Source organism: Mycteria americana, chromosome 5 (genome assembly GCF_035582795.1).
Source record: "Mycteria americana isolate JAX WOST 10 ecotype Jacksonville Zoo and Gardens chromosome 5, USCA_MyAme_1.0, whole genome shotgun sequence".
NCBI lineage: Eukaryota > Metazoa > Chordata > Aves > Ciconiiformes > Ciconiidae > Mycteria > Mycteria americana.
In genome coordinates this window covers 3,331,771-3,350,200 of record NC_134369.1, presented here as the reverse complement: position 1 = coordinate 3,350,200, position 18,430 = coordinate 3,331,771, and the positions used below count along the sequence as shown (strand labels likewise).

The 18,430-nt window shown below is 36.8% G+C and overlaps 1 protein-coding gene across 10 annotated transcripts in view; it reads right to left on the bottom strand.

The window, feature by feature from the left end:
* Positions 1–18,430, bottom strand: part of SHANK2 (SH3 and multiple ankyrin repeat domains 2) — a 325,323-nt gene that overhangs the window by 25,458 nt on the left and 281,435 nt on the right. For 5 of the 10 annotated variants that reach the window (XM_075501405.1, XM_075501406.1, XM_075501407.1 and 2 more), the window contains 2 exons: positions 14,435–14,570; positions 11,685–11,765 (listed from right to left, as the gene is read on the bottom strand). In XM_075501405.1, coding sequence (XP_075357520.1) covers positions 11,685–11,765; positions 14,435–14,570 — 217 coding nt within the window. Of the gene's footprint in view, positions 1–8,507; positions 8,529–11,305; positions 11,315–11,684; positions 11,766–14,434; positions 14,571–18,430 lie in introns of all 10 variants that reach the window. The other 5 variants (XM_075501404.1, XM_075501409.1, XM_075501412.1 and 2 more) reach the window with 3 other exon arrangements.

Genomic DNA, 18,430 nt, shown 5'->3' with positions numbered 1-18,430 from the left:
CAGTCTCTGCCCAATAAATCCATTCCTTGATGACCAAAGGTCGCCCTAAATTCAGACCGGATCTTGGTAAGATGATTGCACCAGCAGCTAGGTTGGTGCTGTGGAAAAGGTGTGCCAGTTACAGTAGGGGCACTGGAAAACTTGGTTCGGCCAGAAACTGTCCTTATCGGCCAGAGAAGAGGCTGACTGCTTTGAACAGCGGCTGACAGTAGGATTAAAGCTGGCTGAAAGAGTCACCTCAACTAACTGCCTTTACCTCATTTCCTTGGCAAAGGGGTGACTTCTTAAAAAAAAAAAAAAAAGAGAGGGCACTAAGACTGTCAAGTCAATATTGGCTATGGACCAAACTATATATCCACATGGTTGATCTTACTTGGTTGTTAATTTGCTTTAAAAAAATCCCTCTCTTTTAAAACCAAGCTTTAAATACAGTGGGTAAAAAGAAGCACAGCTAGCTTCCTTAGGTGTGAAGCAAAGGGAAGAGGTCAGATTCTCTGATCTTTCTAGTTCTTTCCACCTCACACACCATTCCTACATGCAGCATTTTGCTCACAGTGATATATAAGACTTACAGGCAAAATAGGTCACTTATGTCTTTTATAGATATTTTTATATTGATACCTAGTGACACCAGCCAACAAACTGGTAGTCTCCAGAATCGTGACTTGCTTCATGTTCCTAACCTCATGTCCCTTGCTCTGACAGGGCATGACTCCCATTTTGATCCTCAAATGACCAAGTAAGGGAATCAGAAAGGAGCATGCATAGGGGCTAAAGGAAATATAAACATCTGGAAGTCAGTGACCCACTGCACTTTGAACTTTAGTGTTTGATCACTGTGAGTACTATGCAGCTATTTCCAAAAGTCACATGGGACTCACAGGTTTCTGAAGACTGTTTTTTGTTTTACCTCACTGATTCTGTTGTGTTTAAAGAAAAAAATGAGATCTGTTATTACAGTGGTCCATGTAATAGTAACTAGTGAACCTTCATCAAAGTCCTGGCTATCTTCCTTTCCTTCCTGTTAGACAGGTCCTCTGTTTCTGCAGCGAAGCCCGTAGCTGGCTGCCTGTACGGATGCTTGCACTGGGCTGATACAGAGCTTGGTCTGATGTGGTAGATCAGCAATTGCTCCTGGTGGCCACAGGAGAACTGCTCCACCTTTTGTGCCTGCAGGGGTAATCTGTGGTTTGCCCGATCCTGTTCTGAACATGGTGATCAGAAGCCAGGATTATTCCAACCTTTAGGTTCATGAATATGTCCATCATTTTGGAGCACTGCTATAGCGTGCTGTCTCTTTGCACCACAACATTCATTACCAGTGAGAGTCCTTTGAGTTTGTTATTAGACATATTTAGGATGGTAGCAATTATTGGGTTGAGATACACAGAGAACTGAACAGTCGATTCAGCTGTAGGGATAGAGGACTGAGACAGAGGCCAAGAACAGAGCAGGGCTTTGGATATAGACAAACTTTAGAGACATCAGAGGTATTTCTTTAACTTTTGTTCACTGAAGAACATTTGAGATTTATGCCTGTGTTGTGCCTTACCTGCCACTTGGACTGGCAGTTGATCCCTCCCCTGAGATGTGCTGCTCTTTAAGAATCCCTCCTTTTGAAATCCCACCATTTCTGTTTCACCTCTGCTACTGGATCGTTGCCTTTTCCATTATCTTTCCTTTTCAGATTCCCCACCAGTGGAGCTGGACGTGAGGGGTGGGGTACCGTCTTCCTGCTGACAGGTAGGTGGAGATGTTCCTTGGCCACAACAAGTGGGCCAGGAGCTCAACAACAGCGGTAACACAGTTGGGGAGCTTCCTGGGACCTGCCTCTGCTGCTCTGGACCTGGGCCTCTGCCTGTATCTGCATCATGCCTCCTGGGGTGGGTGCATTTTTCAAACTGCTTAGGTACCAAGGTGATAGATGCCTTGTAAATACCTAAGATAGATACAGACAGAAACTGTACCAGGCGCAATCAGTTATGCAAAACTTCATACAATGCCAATTGCACCTATATGCTGTAGGATCACCCACCTTTTCTAGCATCTGCAGTCAACCACAGTCAAATATTTGGCACATGTATTTTTCCTTTTGAAAAGTGATGGGAACACAGGACTTTCATTCTTCCTTGGTGTCAACAGGTCTAGGCACATAGCCCTTAATGTCAGGTACTGCATATGCACATATTTTGTTCCATCGCCTTCCCTAAATATGAGTTTGCAAGTTTAGTTTAATTTCTTTCATTAGCCGATAAAATTTGTTTCCTTGTCAATAATCTGCAAAAATCAGCTACATAAGCAGTACTAAAACTAAAGGGGTAGTCTTTACATGTGCTTCTTAAAAATGCATAGAGGTTCATTTAAACTACATAAAAATATGGCTGTGGTGTTGCTTTTATCTTATGGATTAATTTTTAAAATTTATTTTATTTTCAACTATAAGTAGCTTGTTTTTAGCATAAAGACCAGGAGTGATTATGCATATAATTATAAGTTTGCAAGTCTGAAAAAAAATAAGCATCTAAAACAAGTAGGTGCACTTATTTACATTGTATTCCTTTTAGATTTTTGTCACTTCCCATATATATATATATATATATGCAAAAGACCTTGCCCTGCTTAGTTTGTAAAAGAATAGCTGGGAAGTAACTTGATAAATACTTCAGGGTGGATGCCTGTGGGTGGGTGGACCCATGTAAAGGACAATTTGGGCAAATAGCACGTACGGGAATCTAGGCAAGGCTTTCAAAGAAGCAGATGAACAAAATTCTAGAACAGCTTTCCAATACTAATGGGGTGGTAGCAGAAAGATGAGAACCTACTGATTTCAAAAGAAAGCTTGATCAGACTATAGAAGTTCATATGATAATGTTGCTTGTCATAGAAGCAATTGCACTTGATGAATAGATCTCTAGTGCCTCTGGGGAAAACCAGGTGACTCCTATTTGCAGACGGTTAAAAACGGATCTCTGTTACATTAGCTATGCCCACTGAAAACTAAGGTCTTTCTTTTTAGCTATTCAAATAGGAATAGATGTATAAAAATTCAACAAAGACCAAAAGTAGGTAAAAGTAGGCCTTCAACATACTGCTAAGAATTTAAGACTAGTCTTAGCTAAAGCATTGTTTCAGAGTAAGAATATTAAAAGTTAAATCCAAATTTGTTGTTTATGATCATATTCAGTGGAAAGAAACAACAAGGTCAGCCTGCAGTTATGTCATGTAAATGTATAGTTAAAAAATATACAGAAATGGAATGATCTGAGTTTTCATTTAGGCAATTAGGCTAATCCTCATAAATCTGCCACCACGAGCACATTTTAATCTGGAATTAACTTCCTCCAGCCCCACCCCAAATGAACAATTTGCAGGATTGTGCTTAAATCCCAATGCCAAAATCACATATTTACCATACTGCAAACAATAGGCAGAGAATATTACTTTAGCAGTTAGCATAATGAGGAAATAACAAAAGTGCTTTGCAATACAGTCAAAAACATAAGCCATTTGAAACACTTTCCTTCTATGAAAATTGAGTAAAAATACTTGTATGTTCTCTGGGATACTGTAAACTCTACAAAGCACACTAAAATCCAAAAAAGGGAAAATTATGTAAAATAAATCAGTAAAACATAAAAACTGTTTAGTGACTAAAATTAATCATTTAGCATTGAGTATCTATAAATACCATTACATGATTTATGAAAAGGATTTGTATGTATTCACAATAAAGAAGTATCAAAACTTTCTTGAAAGAAAGTCTTATTTGTGTTTCTAGGGCTGAAAATATCTTCACATTAGTACATATAAGTCACATTTACATATTATAATCATACCATCAAAAGTAATTTTAAGGAAGGCAGAAAACTGATATGTTCAAATTCTTTCTATAGATACAATTTTCAAGTACCAGCTCTTTAACAGTATGTTCAATTAATGAAATAATTATACAGGCATTTAAAATGCACCTGCAATCCTGAAGCCTTACAATTCAGCCTACCTTGAAAGAGGAATGGTCATTGTCTAACAGTGGTTTCTGTTTAAGAACAAAAACAAAGCAGAGAATATAGTCAATACCCACTCCTACCCTGCAAGCCAGGTGGAATTTAAGTGGCAATTTGATGTTCTGTTTAAGAGACAGCATTTGAAAATTTGGCCTAGTCACAAAAGAAAGACAATCAACTGAAAGAAACCAAAAAGAAAGGTGGAGGACCTAAGACACTTGCAGCCTTCTCTGTTCTTACACTTACTCTCACGCTTCCACACCGAGGGGAAAAACCAAACAAACTATGATGAATTATCTAAAAACATTTATTTTTAATTATATTAGAAATTAATTAACATGGGTATATGAACATTTGAAGAAAAAAAAAAGAGAAATAGCAGCAAAGGGAGTTTTGAGATGAGGGAGATAAGTCCTTCATCTCCCTGGCTCCTGAAAAAGAGAGAGAACACATTAAAAGTGTTGAAAAAGTTTTCCACTGCCCTAACTGTACCATGTTGGGAAACACATGCAATTTTCACTGTTCCTCAAGCACTCATGATTTTGAGTATGTGGTTAGATTTTCAGTTAATAATATCTGAGTATAGCAAGTGACACTCACATAGGCCAACGTATTTAATTCGTCTTGTTTCGAAATACTACAAAAATCACGTTTTTTTTAACACTTACAATTCCTTTTCCAACTTCTTTTATACCATTGTCTTGTTTGGCTGATGCAGAAAGGTTTTGAAAACCTTTTCAATTATTGCCCTGTAGTAAAGAAAAACACGTATCACGAAAGGGCGCTACATACTCAAGAATAAGTTGATACATTCCAAATAATACTAGTGTAAATGAGGAGAACACCCACACAGAGACTCAACTGACCTCTGCTCAGGATTGCCAGTGTTTTCAAAACGTTAGTTAAACCTGCCCACCTCAAGCAACATAAACCCTGGTTTGAAGAAGTGTTCAGTACTGAGAGTTACCCGTTAATTTAAGATTCTGTGCCAAAAGTTGCTAATCAGCACATTGCCAGCTAGGTGCCAATTTTTTTTTTTTCAGTGAAAAACATAGGGTTAACATTGTTCTCCTTGAAACATGCAAATTTCAATACTTTTCTCTTACAAAGTGTTTTAAAAGCACATATGTCGTAGGCATGGTCCTAATCCTATACCTTCTTACACTGCTGTGGACTCCCCACAAGTTAGAGTCCAAGTCATAAAACCTGTAACCTTGCTACATATTTTTTCACACATATACTTCACAAATTCCACCCAGAGTCACTGCTTTATGCTTGTGAAAAATGACAACCTGATGACAACCTTTATCTTATTATTATATTGCTATCTCATTAGAATTTCAAATATGTAACGCAAATCAATTACTTACAAGGATACCCTTCAAGAATTCTTCATTAAGCCCGATGCCTTTCGCTCTCATCTTCTAAAATACAGTGTTGGGTGAAGATCAGAAAACCTTCTTCCTACATAGAAGCACTGCAGATGCTGGAAACTATCAAAGGAGTCGACGTAGTGAGTGCTGTAAAAGTTGCTTTGATGGTATTTCCGTTGTTTCCTGCAGACAAATCTCCATCATCAACTCCACCACAGTGAAATAAAAAAATGAATTTTGAACCCAGACGACTTTGTGAGTGGTTTCTTCAAACATAACATAACACTGTAAGGTAATCCGCTGTTTGGCATTCATTTATATATATTTGCTCTGCAATTTCATTGTTTCAGATGCCATTAGAATGTGCCACCTTTGAAACAATGGACAACAGGAATGGGATGAAGTGTGAATGCTTATTGCAGACAGAGCTAATAATATTTCTTTTGAATGCCATCAACTGATATTTTTCTATTCAAATGCCGCTAAGACTTGATGCCAGGTAACAATATTCTATGTTGATGATATCACAGTTATTCTGTATCTGAGAGGTGGTACTGGCATCTACACTGTTCAAAGGAGGAACATCCTACATTTGTATTTGGTACTGTAGCCTGCATCAAAACCCGAAGATTAGTATCAACACATATCGAGGGATTATTTTTATACTGATTACCATATCAAATTTAAGAACAAACAAACCACTCCCCTAGCTCACAACTGGCACTTGCGTGACACTCTCAAAGTAATATTTATTAATGCAGAAGAATTATTTATCTTGTCATTCCCATTTCACTATGAAAATTTAGCCTGCTCTATTCTTAATTTTGTACTTTCTCTTAGAGGATTTTTATATTAGGTTTTTAAAATTAAACACTGTCCACTTTAGCTTTCACTGAAAATCCCAAATTACTCACTAAATCAAACCCATTTCCTAGCAGTAAGAAAAGCTTAGGAGCATGAAACTTTTAAATCATGTACCTAGACATTTACAGATCTTAGTTTATGGATGTGTTCCTTAAGTATCGTATCACTCTGAAATTCTCCATCCACAAGAAGTTATCGATAAACAAGTCAAAACAAAAACTGAAGGAAAACCCCTTTAAGCTTTTCATCAGCCACATAAAGTTTTTATGAACAGAGTTAAATGTATTATTTTAAAATATTAATTTTGAAACTCTAATGATACCTATTTTCTGTAGTGATGATGAAAATTATGACCCCAAAAAATGCATTGGGAGTTTCATAAATTTTCTTTTAACGTTTTATTTTTAGAGTATTTTGAACCTTCATTTTAATTTGCTGCATGGATATTTTGGTTATTCTTCAGTATTAATGGGCTAACTACACATTCCCTAGAATTATATTTTAAGTACTGCCTCCAAAAAATTGCTGCTACAACTAACTGTTAGTTTACATGTTGCCGTAACTTACTCATTCAACAATTCTTGAAAACCTACAAGTCACAAATGAGAAAAGAAGGCGTCTTCCCCCTCCCCGATATCCCACAAAATCCAGAAAGTAGTTTGAGTATTGAAAACACATCCCCTCCAAACACACATTTTGAAGTCGGATGCGACCTCTCTGAGTCAGGCAACTACCGTAAGCAGAAAGTCAGCGCACAGATGAGGTACAGTTTACATTTAAGTAATTCGTGCTATGTAACTGCAGTAAAATGATAATACTGCCCATGCCATACTGCTGTGAGCCTAAAGATTTTATTACCTCTCTCTTTAGACACAAACATCGTATCTTCTATCCTGAATGCAAAAAATACAGCCTTTGTCCTTCCCTTCTCCTATCCTCCCAACGAACCAGGACCCCTCTCAAAAGACAACCAACAAAACCAGTCAAACAGAACCGCAAAAGCCATTCTTTTCATCTTAATGCCTCCCTCACGTATGACCCAGAAAACTGAACTTTTGGTTGACAGAAGACGCTACAATAACAACGTAAAGATTTTTTATATGCTGCCAAAACATATTTTTCAGAAAAATACCAGTAGCAATGGGGTTTATTCTGTCATATTCTCTGAATGGAGAATAGAAAATATCACTAGCTGGAACCTCTGTTAGCGACCTGAAAGGAGGTCAGAAAGAGTGGAAATAACCTGATTTCTCCCTGTTCAACATTAAAAAGCAAAAGCTTCACTGTTGAGAAAAGACACTGCCTACAGCCTAGCTTTCCTTTCCGTGACACTGAACTTTGTCAACGAGCAGGACGTAGACTGTTTTACCAGCTATCACCCAGGGGCTCGGGGAGGTTTGAAACTCTTCCTTGGGCTAGACGCCATGAAAACGTGTAAATGACACAGTCCCTGCTCAGGAGAGCTTACAATCTAAGAAAGTAAAACGACATACAGGAGTATGGAAAAATACAGCTAAACACAAACAAACTTTGTATACATATATATACAGTTACATTTATAAAAACTATTAAAATAGCACCACTATTTCTACCTGCCCCTCTGCCTAGCCATCATTACTTTGATGATTGCTTAATAGGGATCATAAGGGAAGTGGGTCTTTAGGAGAGATTTCAAGGAGAAGGTAGTGGCCTTATGAATCAGTTCAGGGAGGGCACTCCATGCATACGGGACAGCGTGGAAGATGTTATATTGAAAACTTAAAATTGTGCAGAGCAGCATTTCTCCAGGTCAAAAGTTCAAGTGTTGTGTGCAAGATCCCTACTTCCTGAGACAGAGACAGTGTGGTTATGGGAGTAACATTTGGCCGTTAAGAAGACAAGCGAAATCACTAACGTAGGACTACACTGAGGATACGTTACTGGCCACATATTCTCTGTGGCTGCCGGTTAGCACAGTAACTGTGAGGAGATGGTATGGAAGGGTTTGGAAAAGAGTTGGATACAAAGAAGGAAAAAAAGGCAAGATGAAGGAAAAGAGACAAAAGGAAGCAATGTGGGGAATATTTTCAAATGTAGTCTTCTGTTTGAGTTCTTAGTGTGTTTGCAATTTATTAACTAAATAACTAAAAAACATATACAATAATTAATGTACATTTGACACCATAAAATAAACTGGACCATATGCCAACATTTACATTATGTTATTATCCTTCACTATGGAAAGGTGAGAAACAGGTTAAACAAGAGACAAAATGCTTCCCCTTACCCTTCTTCTTCCGTACTGAAGCTTGGAAATAGAAAGGGAATGAACTGTGAATCAATTCTGAAGGTAATTTTTATATGCTAAATCCTTGTCTGTCATTTTGAGCACAAACATTTTGCTTCCAGCTAAGAAGTTACTCTCTCCCTGCTAGCCTCTACTATGCATGTATCTATCAAACCACAGCAGATAAACAGCTTGGCAAAAGCACAGTTTATCAGGGTTTATATCTTAACTATAAGAAATTGCTCCCCTGCAGATATTAGGGATACACATACAATTTTTTTTTCTAAATTCTTTCTTTAAAAACGGTAATTGGGGCAACTTATTGATACCAGGGCTTTCAAACTATGACAATAGGACATTTTCAAATCTTTGCAGATTGAAGTGGAAAGGAATCATTAGCACATGTTATCTGCCATATTTTGGATTAACTCCTTTGAAAGAGAACAACTGAGATGGTCTGCTCAGTATTACGGAGAACAGAGTAGCTAAAAACATGTCAATAAAACTACAAGTAGAGTTCAGAGCCAGGCAAAGGAAGTGACTGTAAAGACTGCAAGATGTATAAATTCTTTTAAAAAATGATGTTGTTTAGCTTAGCTAGGAGAAATTACAAAAATATATACTCTAAGGGAAAACAAATGGGGAATTTCTATTTATCTTCTTCTTCTATTACATAACAAGGGACATTCAATAAAATTAAAGGCATCACATTTAAAACCAATAAAAAGGAAATACATTTGTACACAGCACATAATTAGCCTGTGGAATTCTTTGCCACGAGACATTATTGAGACCATGAGCTTCTTCAGTTCAGAAAAAAGATTACACATATATATTGATGAGAACATCCACAGTGCTCATCTATACACACTTCCTATTTAGTTTGCACATATATGTTATGAAACAAATGCTTATTCATTCGATAGTTTAATGGATATAAAAATGTGGGTGTTCTCATAGTTCATACAGATGTCCAATATATACACATATACATATAAAGATATATAAATTAGATATAAATACACACATACAATCTGTGTTTTGTGTCAGAAGACAACTTTTAACTGATGATAGTGAGAACATTTTCTCTTTGGAAGCTTGTTCAGTTGTTGTGCAATTTAAGAATTCTTGTTCCTTCTGATAATAGCCCTTTTACAGGACAAATATTAAAATAGGTAGACCACAGATGTTATTTATAACAGTAGTCATATTGTTTGCTAGGGTGGCAAATGTTCAGAGTATCACGGAACCGGTATTTACAGTCTTGTTTAGGAAGAAGACAAATTTCTGCCATGCTCTAGTATTACTACAGCTTTATTACGGGACATACACTTCTGGAACATGCTTCAGGACTATTCTTCAGAATAGTAGAGTCTTGCCACTGTAATATTTGCCCCATCTGGGTAAAGATATGGATGGGAAACATGCTTAAGGATTCAAATATGTCCCATGGCTGCTAGTCACAAGAGTTGCAGTGGTTTCTGCCAGCCGATGAGAACACATAGCAGATCAAGTACTATAACCTGAAGAGGGGGGTGAGAAAGCTAAAATACGACGGTCTTCATTGCAGAGGTGACTTTGCTATTAATAAACTATTTTCCCCTAGAAAAGAGTGCTGCTTCTCTCTGCTTTAAGAACAGTATCTACTATGTAAGACTGAAAAGTAAGAGAAATAGAAGAATACCCTCAGTTTGAAAGTGATTTGCAGAAGGGGATAATGAAGGGGAAAAATGGTGCCTAAGTATTCCTGTCCCCTTGGGAAAGTTTGTTGATAAGCCAGCAAAGTTTTACAACCTCTTAGCACTCCATGAAAGGAAAATAAATCAAAACACTCGAACCCAAAAACTGGCTCCAGAAATAATATTTTACATTTTAATCCCAGAAGAAAAATTATGGAGCATTCACAAACTGTCGAAAGCTTTAGTCAGGCTCCTAAACTTCCTGGCACAGAAAAGTCAAATTTTCTGAGATCTGTTAGAGCTAAACAATCAGACTGTTTCATTTTGGTCTTCATTTGGTTGTTATACCATAGAGAAGACAGTAACCACTTCAGCATCCCTTTGTTCGTAAGAACTCCCACTGAAGCTATGTGACTTGACTCACTAAAGGATGGATGGGGTCCATCTGCCCCAGAAAACATTGACTTCCAGGGAAAAAAAAGTGGCCACAAGGCTTTGATTCCTTCCAGTTGGCCTTCATATGAGTCCATGCCAGAAAAAGTAATTATTATAAAATAAAGTATCTAGATCAATGTAGGATTACATGGGAAAATGGTATTATTATATGATAGACTCTATTAGTCTGCAAGGAGGGATGTGGTTGGTTTTTATACCCAATTATCACTTGCTAAACACACTGTTCTAGCATAATAGCCATATATAAATATGCACTGGGCTTTTCGCTTTGTGTATATGGTCCATCCATAATGTATTTATTAGTCTAGCTGCAGAAATTCTACTTTTTAATGACCTAACAGATTAAAACCAGGAAGAAAAGAACTATTACCTTCCTCACTTCTAGAAAATAAATCAGAATTCCCAAAGAATTATGCATATCTAGAATGTGGATGATCAAGCAAAGGAATCTACAATCACATTTCTAAAAATTAGCAAATAAAAGACTGAATGCTCAATACTTTTTTATTACCAACAGTGAGAAGAATTAAGTTTATATCATGCACAGAAGTCAAAGTGATATCATAATATGCACTTTTTCAGATCAGAGTCTAATGAAAACAAGTTGAACTTGAAGCTGCTTTAACACTGTCAGCTTTTTAACAACAGCTTCTGGCAGCTTACCTTTATCCACTAATGAGAGGCCACAGAAATTTAAAATAAAACAGTATTAGATGAACTGAAAATTTAGAAAGCAAAGCTAACAAAGTATGATACGGCATTACTTTTTAGTAGATGTGCCAAACTTTGATAATGCATAAAATGTATCAACATTCTCTTGCGTAGCAGTAAAGGCACAAGTTTAAACAAAAACTATTCATGCAAATCATGCATATTTGAACTCTCCAAAGATGCAGCATTCTTAAAACCTTTTCTGTTCTATATATTGTACACAGTGCAGTTCCTTTTAGTCAATTTAACATATATACATATATATACACTTTTTTTTTTTTTTTTTACATTTCTATTATGCCAGCATGCTTGTCAAAAAACACTTTCTTACCAAGCTCTTCAAGCTCTGAGGTCATTGACTTAGACCGCAAGGTCAGTGCAGTGGTTGGAGCTCGCTTAGGAGGTGGTGGGGCTTTGTATTAAACAGAAGGATATACAGTGTAAGTAAATACACATCTCTCAAACACTATATTCACATAGACAATTTCATATTTATTTAAAAGAATATGCTACATTAAATAAGGTAATAATAAATACATGCATGCGGAGGAAAAAACCCTGAGATGCTTTTCATGTACTGAATTTCTATACCGTTTCTACTTCTAGCGTAGGTTGTTTGACACATCAGCAAGCATTTATGTAACAGGACACAGAGAAACATTTAAAGCTAAATAACTGTGCACTTCTATTTTTCAGTAGGAAAAAGACTTTCTAGAGAAAGTGCCTCACAGCAGTTGTGCCCCTCCTTCTAAGAAATGTACATAGCTAAAAATCTCCTGGAGACCGGCCAACCTCTGCCAGATTAATTTCATCTTTGAAGAAACTGTTAAATCTGAGAAATACAAGAAAGAAGATTCAAATTTATCTTAATAGTTATGGTGATACTAGGGAAAACAGGTGATCCTCAGAATAAATAAGATCTGAAAATATCAAGGCAATCATCTAGCACAGAAACTAAAACCCAGCAGGTGTTTTAGTATCCTGATAACCAATGTTTCTGGCGGTCAGAACGGAGTGTAACATCAGAAAAGATTATGCCAATGTTGGTAGGAAAGTTGGAGATTTCCAGTAAAGAGAAATGGCTCTGGGACACCAGGAAAAATTAAGGCTTCTTAAGGGTTTTGGTCAATACTATACATCAGGCTACACCATTTTGACAAAAAGTGGCAAAGCAGTTTGAGGGCTAGAAAGAGTGATGAAGGAAAGAAGTAGACAACATCCTTCCCATATCACCTATATCCACTACGACAGCGTCATCCTTTCCCTGTTAAGCTCCATCATCTTCTTACAAAGGCTTGAATGACAGTGTGTCACAAGAAAGCAAAAATATAGCTCAGGTTCAGTGCCAGATATGAGGCTGCGGAAGTACTGCACATACTAACTTCAGTCTGAGGTCTGCCCTTGCCCGAGAAGAGAAGTGACAACAAATCTGTGAGGGAAACTGCACAAAATACTGGATTGTTAAATGAGGCTGGGTATCTGACACTGGCCTCACCACAAAGGAGACTGATGGCAAGAAAATCCTTCCACACAACTCCAAAGGTACAATGGCAATTGCCAGGTAAGAAGAAAACAACTTGCATCAAAAAGGGACAAGATTCAAAAGTGAATGTTTTGGCAGATGACACATTATCAATAGAAGGCTCTGGAAAGATGACAAAGAACTGGGTTTGTTATTATAGAAGCAACTTCCCTTTGGGTTGTATACAACAGCACTTTTATTTAAGGCCAGTATGACACATCCCAAAAGGCAGAGGTGAAAAGTTCGGTTAAAACGTGTGAATAGTAATTCTATCAAGCTAAAAATAATGCAGGACCATGTTTAGACATTATTTACTTTAATATAGCCTTTTTTTCCCCCCAAGGTGCTTTATTTTTTTTTTTTTTAAAAAGCAGTAGATGTCAGGAACACTCGCAGTGGAGACAGAAAGTTTTACTCATGGACAAAGAGGGAGCCCTCGGGTGCCAGCTTCTAGCCTGCTCTTGTGTTGAAGAGCCCGGCGGCTGTGAGTGACAAATCAAGAAACTGGTGGGAGGAACAGGAATTTTCAAAAATGTGATGCTGCTGTATGGAGCGCTAGTTAGCAGCAGCAATCTTTTCTGCTTAATGGTAATTACGAGGGCCTAATGACTTCCCAGAGTAGCGTTTACCTGAGCAAACTCAGGGGTATCTAAGGTGAAGGAAATAGTGCAACATCAATTTTTTCTTTTTGTGTCTTTTATTTTGGTGAAGTTTTGGTGGTGTTTTTGTGGGTAGGTGGGTGGGAAACACATTGAAATTTTTAAGGGAGTAGCCCAATCTTATGATATAGGTTAACCCATAATCTCCATTAAAGTTAATGTAAAAAATGCCCTAGGCTTTTAAAGTGGAAAAACCCCTTTTCCTGTTTGTACCCAGACAATTGCTTCCCAAAGTCTTTGTGGCACATGATGCCGTACTAACCTCTCTTGGAGTAGTTGCTTTCTTGCTAGCAGCCAAGTGGCAGAAAAAGAAGCTGTGCATGTTTTCTACTTATGGGAGGAGGAGGAGGGCTTTTCCCTGGCTGGAATAACCCCTCTCCTTTGAATTAATCTAGAGGAATTTTCCCATTAAAATGTACTTTTTTCTAACTGAACTTCAGTCTAAACATATTGCTTACTTTTCTTATTCTTACAGAGGTCCTTTCTAAAATATGTGTTTTGCAAAATCGTAAGTTCTCCTCTCTTTCAAGAGGAGTCAAACTAACCTCATCTCAAGTATGTTTGGAATTAATTAATAAAAGATAATCTGTTCTTTGCGCTTTTTCTCTCTCACTGCTGGAAGAAATTTTACTACAAGATCTTAAAACATATAAATGTATAAAGATCCATAAAGATGAAATTTCATGGCAAGCATGACAAGAGAATATTACCCTTTTTGTCACATATTAATGCATAAGTCAACAGAATGAAATTGCTCTAAATTAAATAAGAGAAGGGTATTTCAAATTTTAAAAGTGAAATCTATGATTCAGAATTTATAAAATGGTAATTTCGCATCCATACTCTGTCTTCTGTGGAGCAAGACCAAAAGGACTCCATTAGGAAAAAAGAAAAATGTACCTTTCTTTCTAGCTGTGTCATCTGGATCAAGATTCCTGGTTACTGTGACAACCTTAAGAACTAGGTGATTGCCCCCTTGTCGAATCATGTTCACCACCTGCCTGTGGCCAACTTTCACTACATTCTCATTATTAACCTGCAAAGAAAGAAAATAGTCTTTTAGATCAAAATGCAGAAAACTTCTGTTATTTCCGTTTTAAAAACAGAAGGTGGAAAGAACAGGAAGACATAGAATTTCTAATTACTGTCTTTTAATCAAAACACGTATTTAAGAAACAGCATATAGCTAATGTGATAACAGGAAAACAAAGCTAGCTCTTGATGAAATATGCAACTAATTTCCTTATAATTACCAGTTTAAAAAAAAAAAAGTTAATGAGTTCAACCAGATCTTTCCCTTTACATACTTTATTGCCAACAATTACTGTGCTACAACTCTGCATTTCATACACTAAAAATATTTTCTTAAATGATAGTCATTTTTCATGACTACATTATCCACAAACATTTATATGCATTTTATGCTCTCTAACATAATCAATGAGATATTAAGAAGCTTTTCTTTTCAGATCATCCAGGAACAAAGATTTTCACTCCTGAAGTAACTTCTCATGTGCAAGAGACCTTCTATTACATGCACCCTCCTCATTTCCCAGCATCTGATCTGATGTCCTAGAAGCAAAGGCAACAGGGCCATAGCAGTCCAAAAGAGTCTTCGTGGAAAAAGAGGAGTTACCTATGTGAAGCCCTGACCAAGTGTTATGGTCATGCCAATTAAACTTTAAACTGCACTGCAACATTCAACTTTAAAATGTACTGGGTAATTCCTAGTGCTACATCATCATTTTTGCTGTATACATCTTTCCATAATATTAATTAATAAACATAGAAGAAAGCATAGGCATAAAAACGGTAAATAAGCATGGATAAAAGTAATTTATTTATTCATTCAGTCTATAAGAAGTCACTGAAAGTTATCTGAAATTGGAATGATGGCAGCATATAAGACTGAAGTGCTGCATGTGCTGTTTGAACATAAAAGATATTGAGGAATGGAATCAGTGAAGAAGAGACGCAGCCAGAATACATGCTGGGAATTTGATCTCTATCCAAGATTCAACTGACTCAGTTATATTTCACTGAGATCACTCAGTGCCTTCCAAAATGAACAGTCATTTTCAAAGTAAGTGTTTTTAGCCTCCTCTATTTATTCTGACAGGCTGGGCACCTCACACTCTAAAGAATTTACAGTTGAGAGCAAAATCTCTCATTAAATATTATTGCCATTTAGCAGAACAACAAGCACAAGCAAACCCATTCCAACTCGAAATCGTTTTTCCATCCATTGTATCAAAGGAAAATCCTGCCCTTTTTCAGGCTTTAGCTGAGACAAAATGCATGATGATGAAATAACATCTTGGTAAACCGTATCTTTAATACAATGCTGCAGTCAGAAGTCTCAAAGCATGGTCCATGTGCTATGGCTATAAGTTTGAGATGCTTTTTGAGATGCTTTTTTAGTTTCAGATACAGTGATGTAGGTGTAACACATGCTGAACATCCAGACCTGTTGAGCAGGCAAATATGAAGTTCTCTCATTCTGTAGGTGGAGGATATAAAAGAATATCGATTTGAATAGGACTGTTGCTGTTTTGTTTTATTTTACACCTTCTTAGCATCTGGTATTTAATTCCAAGATATGGTATTTATTTAGCTGGACCAGTGGCATCTAAATTTAATCTGTCTAAAACATTTTAGCAGAGTTATCCATTTACTTCTGAATTCCTTCCAGTATTAAAACCTCAACCAGGTAATTCTTTTCCACAGTGAAAAAGTTCTTGCAATTAAGAACTACAGAATGCAGCTTCTCTATCTTTACTGGAATTAAATTTTAAGGTTGGAAGCCAGTATGGATTAGAATATATCCCCTAATGCTGTTAAAAAAGAGAGACCTCCAAATAAATCAAAAGTTAATATTAATCAAACACATGTACACTTCGCTAGTGTAAAGTCATAAATGTGTAAAATGATAAACAGCTTATGCAGCATACCATCTGTTCACATCGTTATGTGCAATGATATTTAACATTTAGAGCAAGAGCAAATATATACGACACATTTTTTAAAGCTGTCTCAGAAACAGAACCTGTAAATGACTGTTTATAGCAGCTTTGTTTAAAAGGCACAGTTACAAAAGCTGGTACCAAAAAGATTTATATTGCAAAAATAAAAATATTGATAGGGGATCTGAAGATTATTTAACTCAAAGAGTTTACAGAAATACTTGATAACAAAAGAATCATGAAATCAGCAGAGCAGTTCCTCATCTTCACTACCTTTAGCACCTCAGTGGGTAAAACTGTAGCATGATTACAAAGCAGTAACATCGGAATTGTCCATAGCTTATAAGGAACTACGATTTCAGTGACAGATTTTCTATTTCTTTTAATCATCTTCAGTATTTTATATGTAAGCCAAATGACTGTAGAAATGGTCATTAAACAGCAAGACACGAGAGTTCTAGCAGATTTGTTTGATAGTTTTAGTCTGATATTACTCAGCAAAACTTTTTCAGGTGAGAATAATTTGATGAGACTCTCTCTGCTTCCACTTCAAGCTTTGCAGTGGGGAGATAACAACTCCATCTCATCTAGGCTTTGTAAACAAGCTGAAGAAAGTAACTTTTTATAATCAGTAAAATAGATATCTATTTCACCTGTGCCAATTCATTTAATTATTGCATCTGTACTTGCTATTAAATGTGATCACAGTCTTTGAAACATTAAAAAAATATTTTTGCTTTTCATGGCAAAGCGTTTAGAAGGGTGTTCTATAAACAGTCAAACTAGCAAAGTTGGTTTGCAGGCACAAGTTTGTGTCTCTCCCTCTTCTTCAACCCAATCTTTCAGCATATTTTCTGTGATCTTTCACTGCAAAACCTTAAGTTCTTCTTTTCCTTCGACTCTTCCCCAAAACTTTCCTGCACAGAACTTTCTTTCCCATGTCCTTCATAAATAGGTGAAAACAGATGAAAGAAAGAGATACGTGCTGTGGCTGGTTCCATGCTACATCAATGGCAACTGGTCATCCAACAAGCCAAATGCAAGGAAAACCGTCCCTTGGGACAGCCAACAATTTCAGTAACTCTCCTCTATCCATTCCCGACTCTCAGGAAAAGCCTCAGAACTTTATATTCTTGAAATTCATATTTTATCATAATTTGGTTAAAACTGGGCAGTGGGATGGAATTTCCTTTGAGCACTTTGAGAGAATTTGATAAATAATTTATGAAATAATATGATCTCATAGACCCAAAGTCTTTAAAAAATAGCCAAAACTGGGAGCCTGAGCTATCTCAAGCTGAACTTACTTTTTGGGTACATATGAAATGTTCTTGAAGTGTTTAAAAGGAAGAGCACTTTTGTGAATATCAACATTTTTCAGTGATAGGTCTCAGTGCTTTTTCCACCTTGTATAATCAATGTACACAGGTTTTTTAGAGCAGTATAATGTTAGAAGATAGGAAAATTATGACTTATGAGCAAGCTGGAGACAGAAATGAGAAAAATTCATAGTAGACAATTTTTTCAGATAAAATAATTTGCTAGTAGTATGGAAGGCATTGTATGCCAATGTCTTGTGTTATCAACCAAAGTATTATCAACCCCATGGTTTACACCACCGTTTTTCATGTACCTCATGTAGCATAACCCTGTGTGAACCACTCGTGAAAAGGATCAAATGACACTGAACAGAGTCAAGGACAGCAGGTGAGAGACAGTGCTACCTAGCCTCCGCCCCCAGCAATCGCACCATTACTGGTTAGCTTACAGCTAAAGGCAGTTAACACAAAAGAAACGCAAGCCAAGCAACGCTCATGCGTTGGTCAGCATTTAGAGGAGATACGGATGGACCAGTTTGCAGCTATAACTGGAGGTACACGCAGCTGGTTAATCCAGGCACTTCTGGATACATTTAAGACACTAAATATTCGTA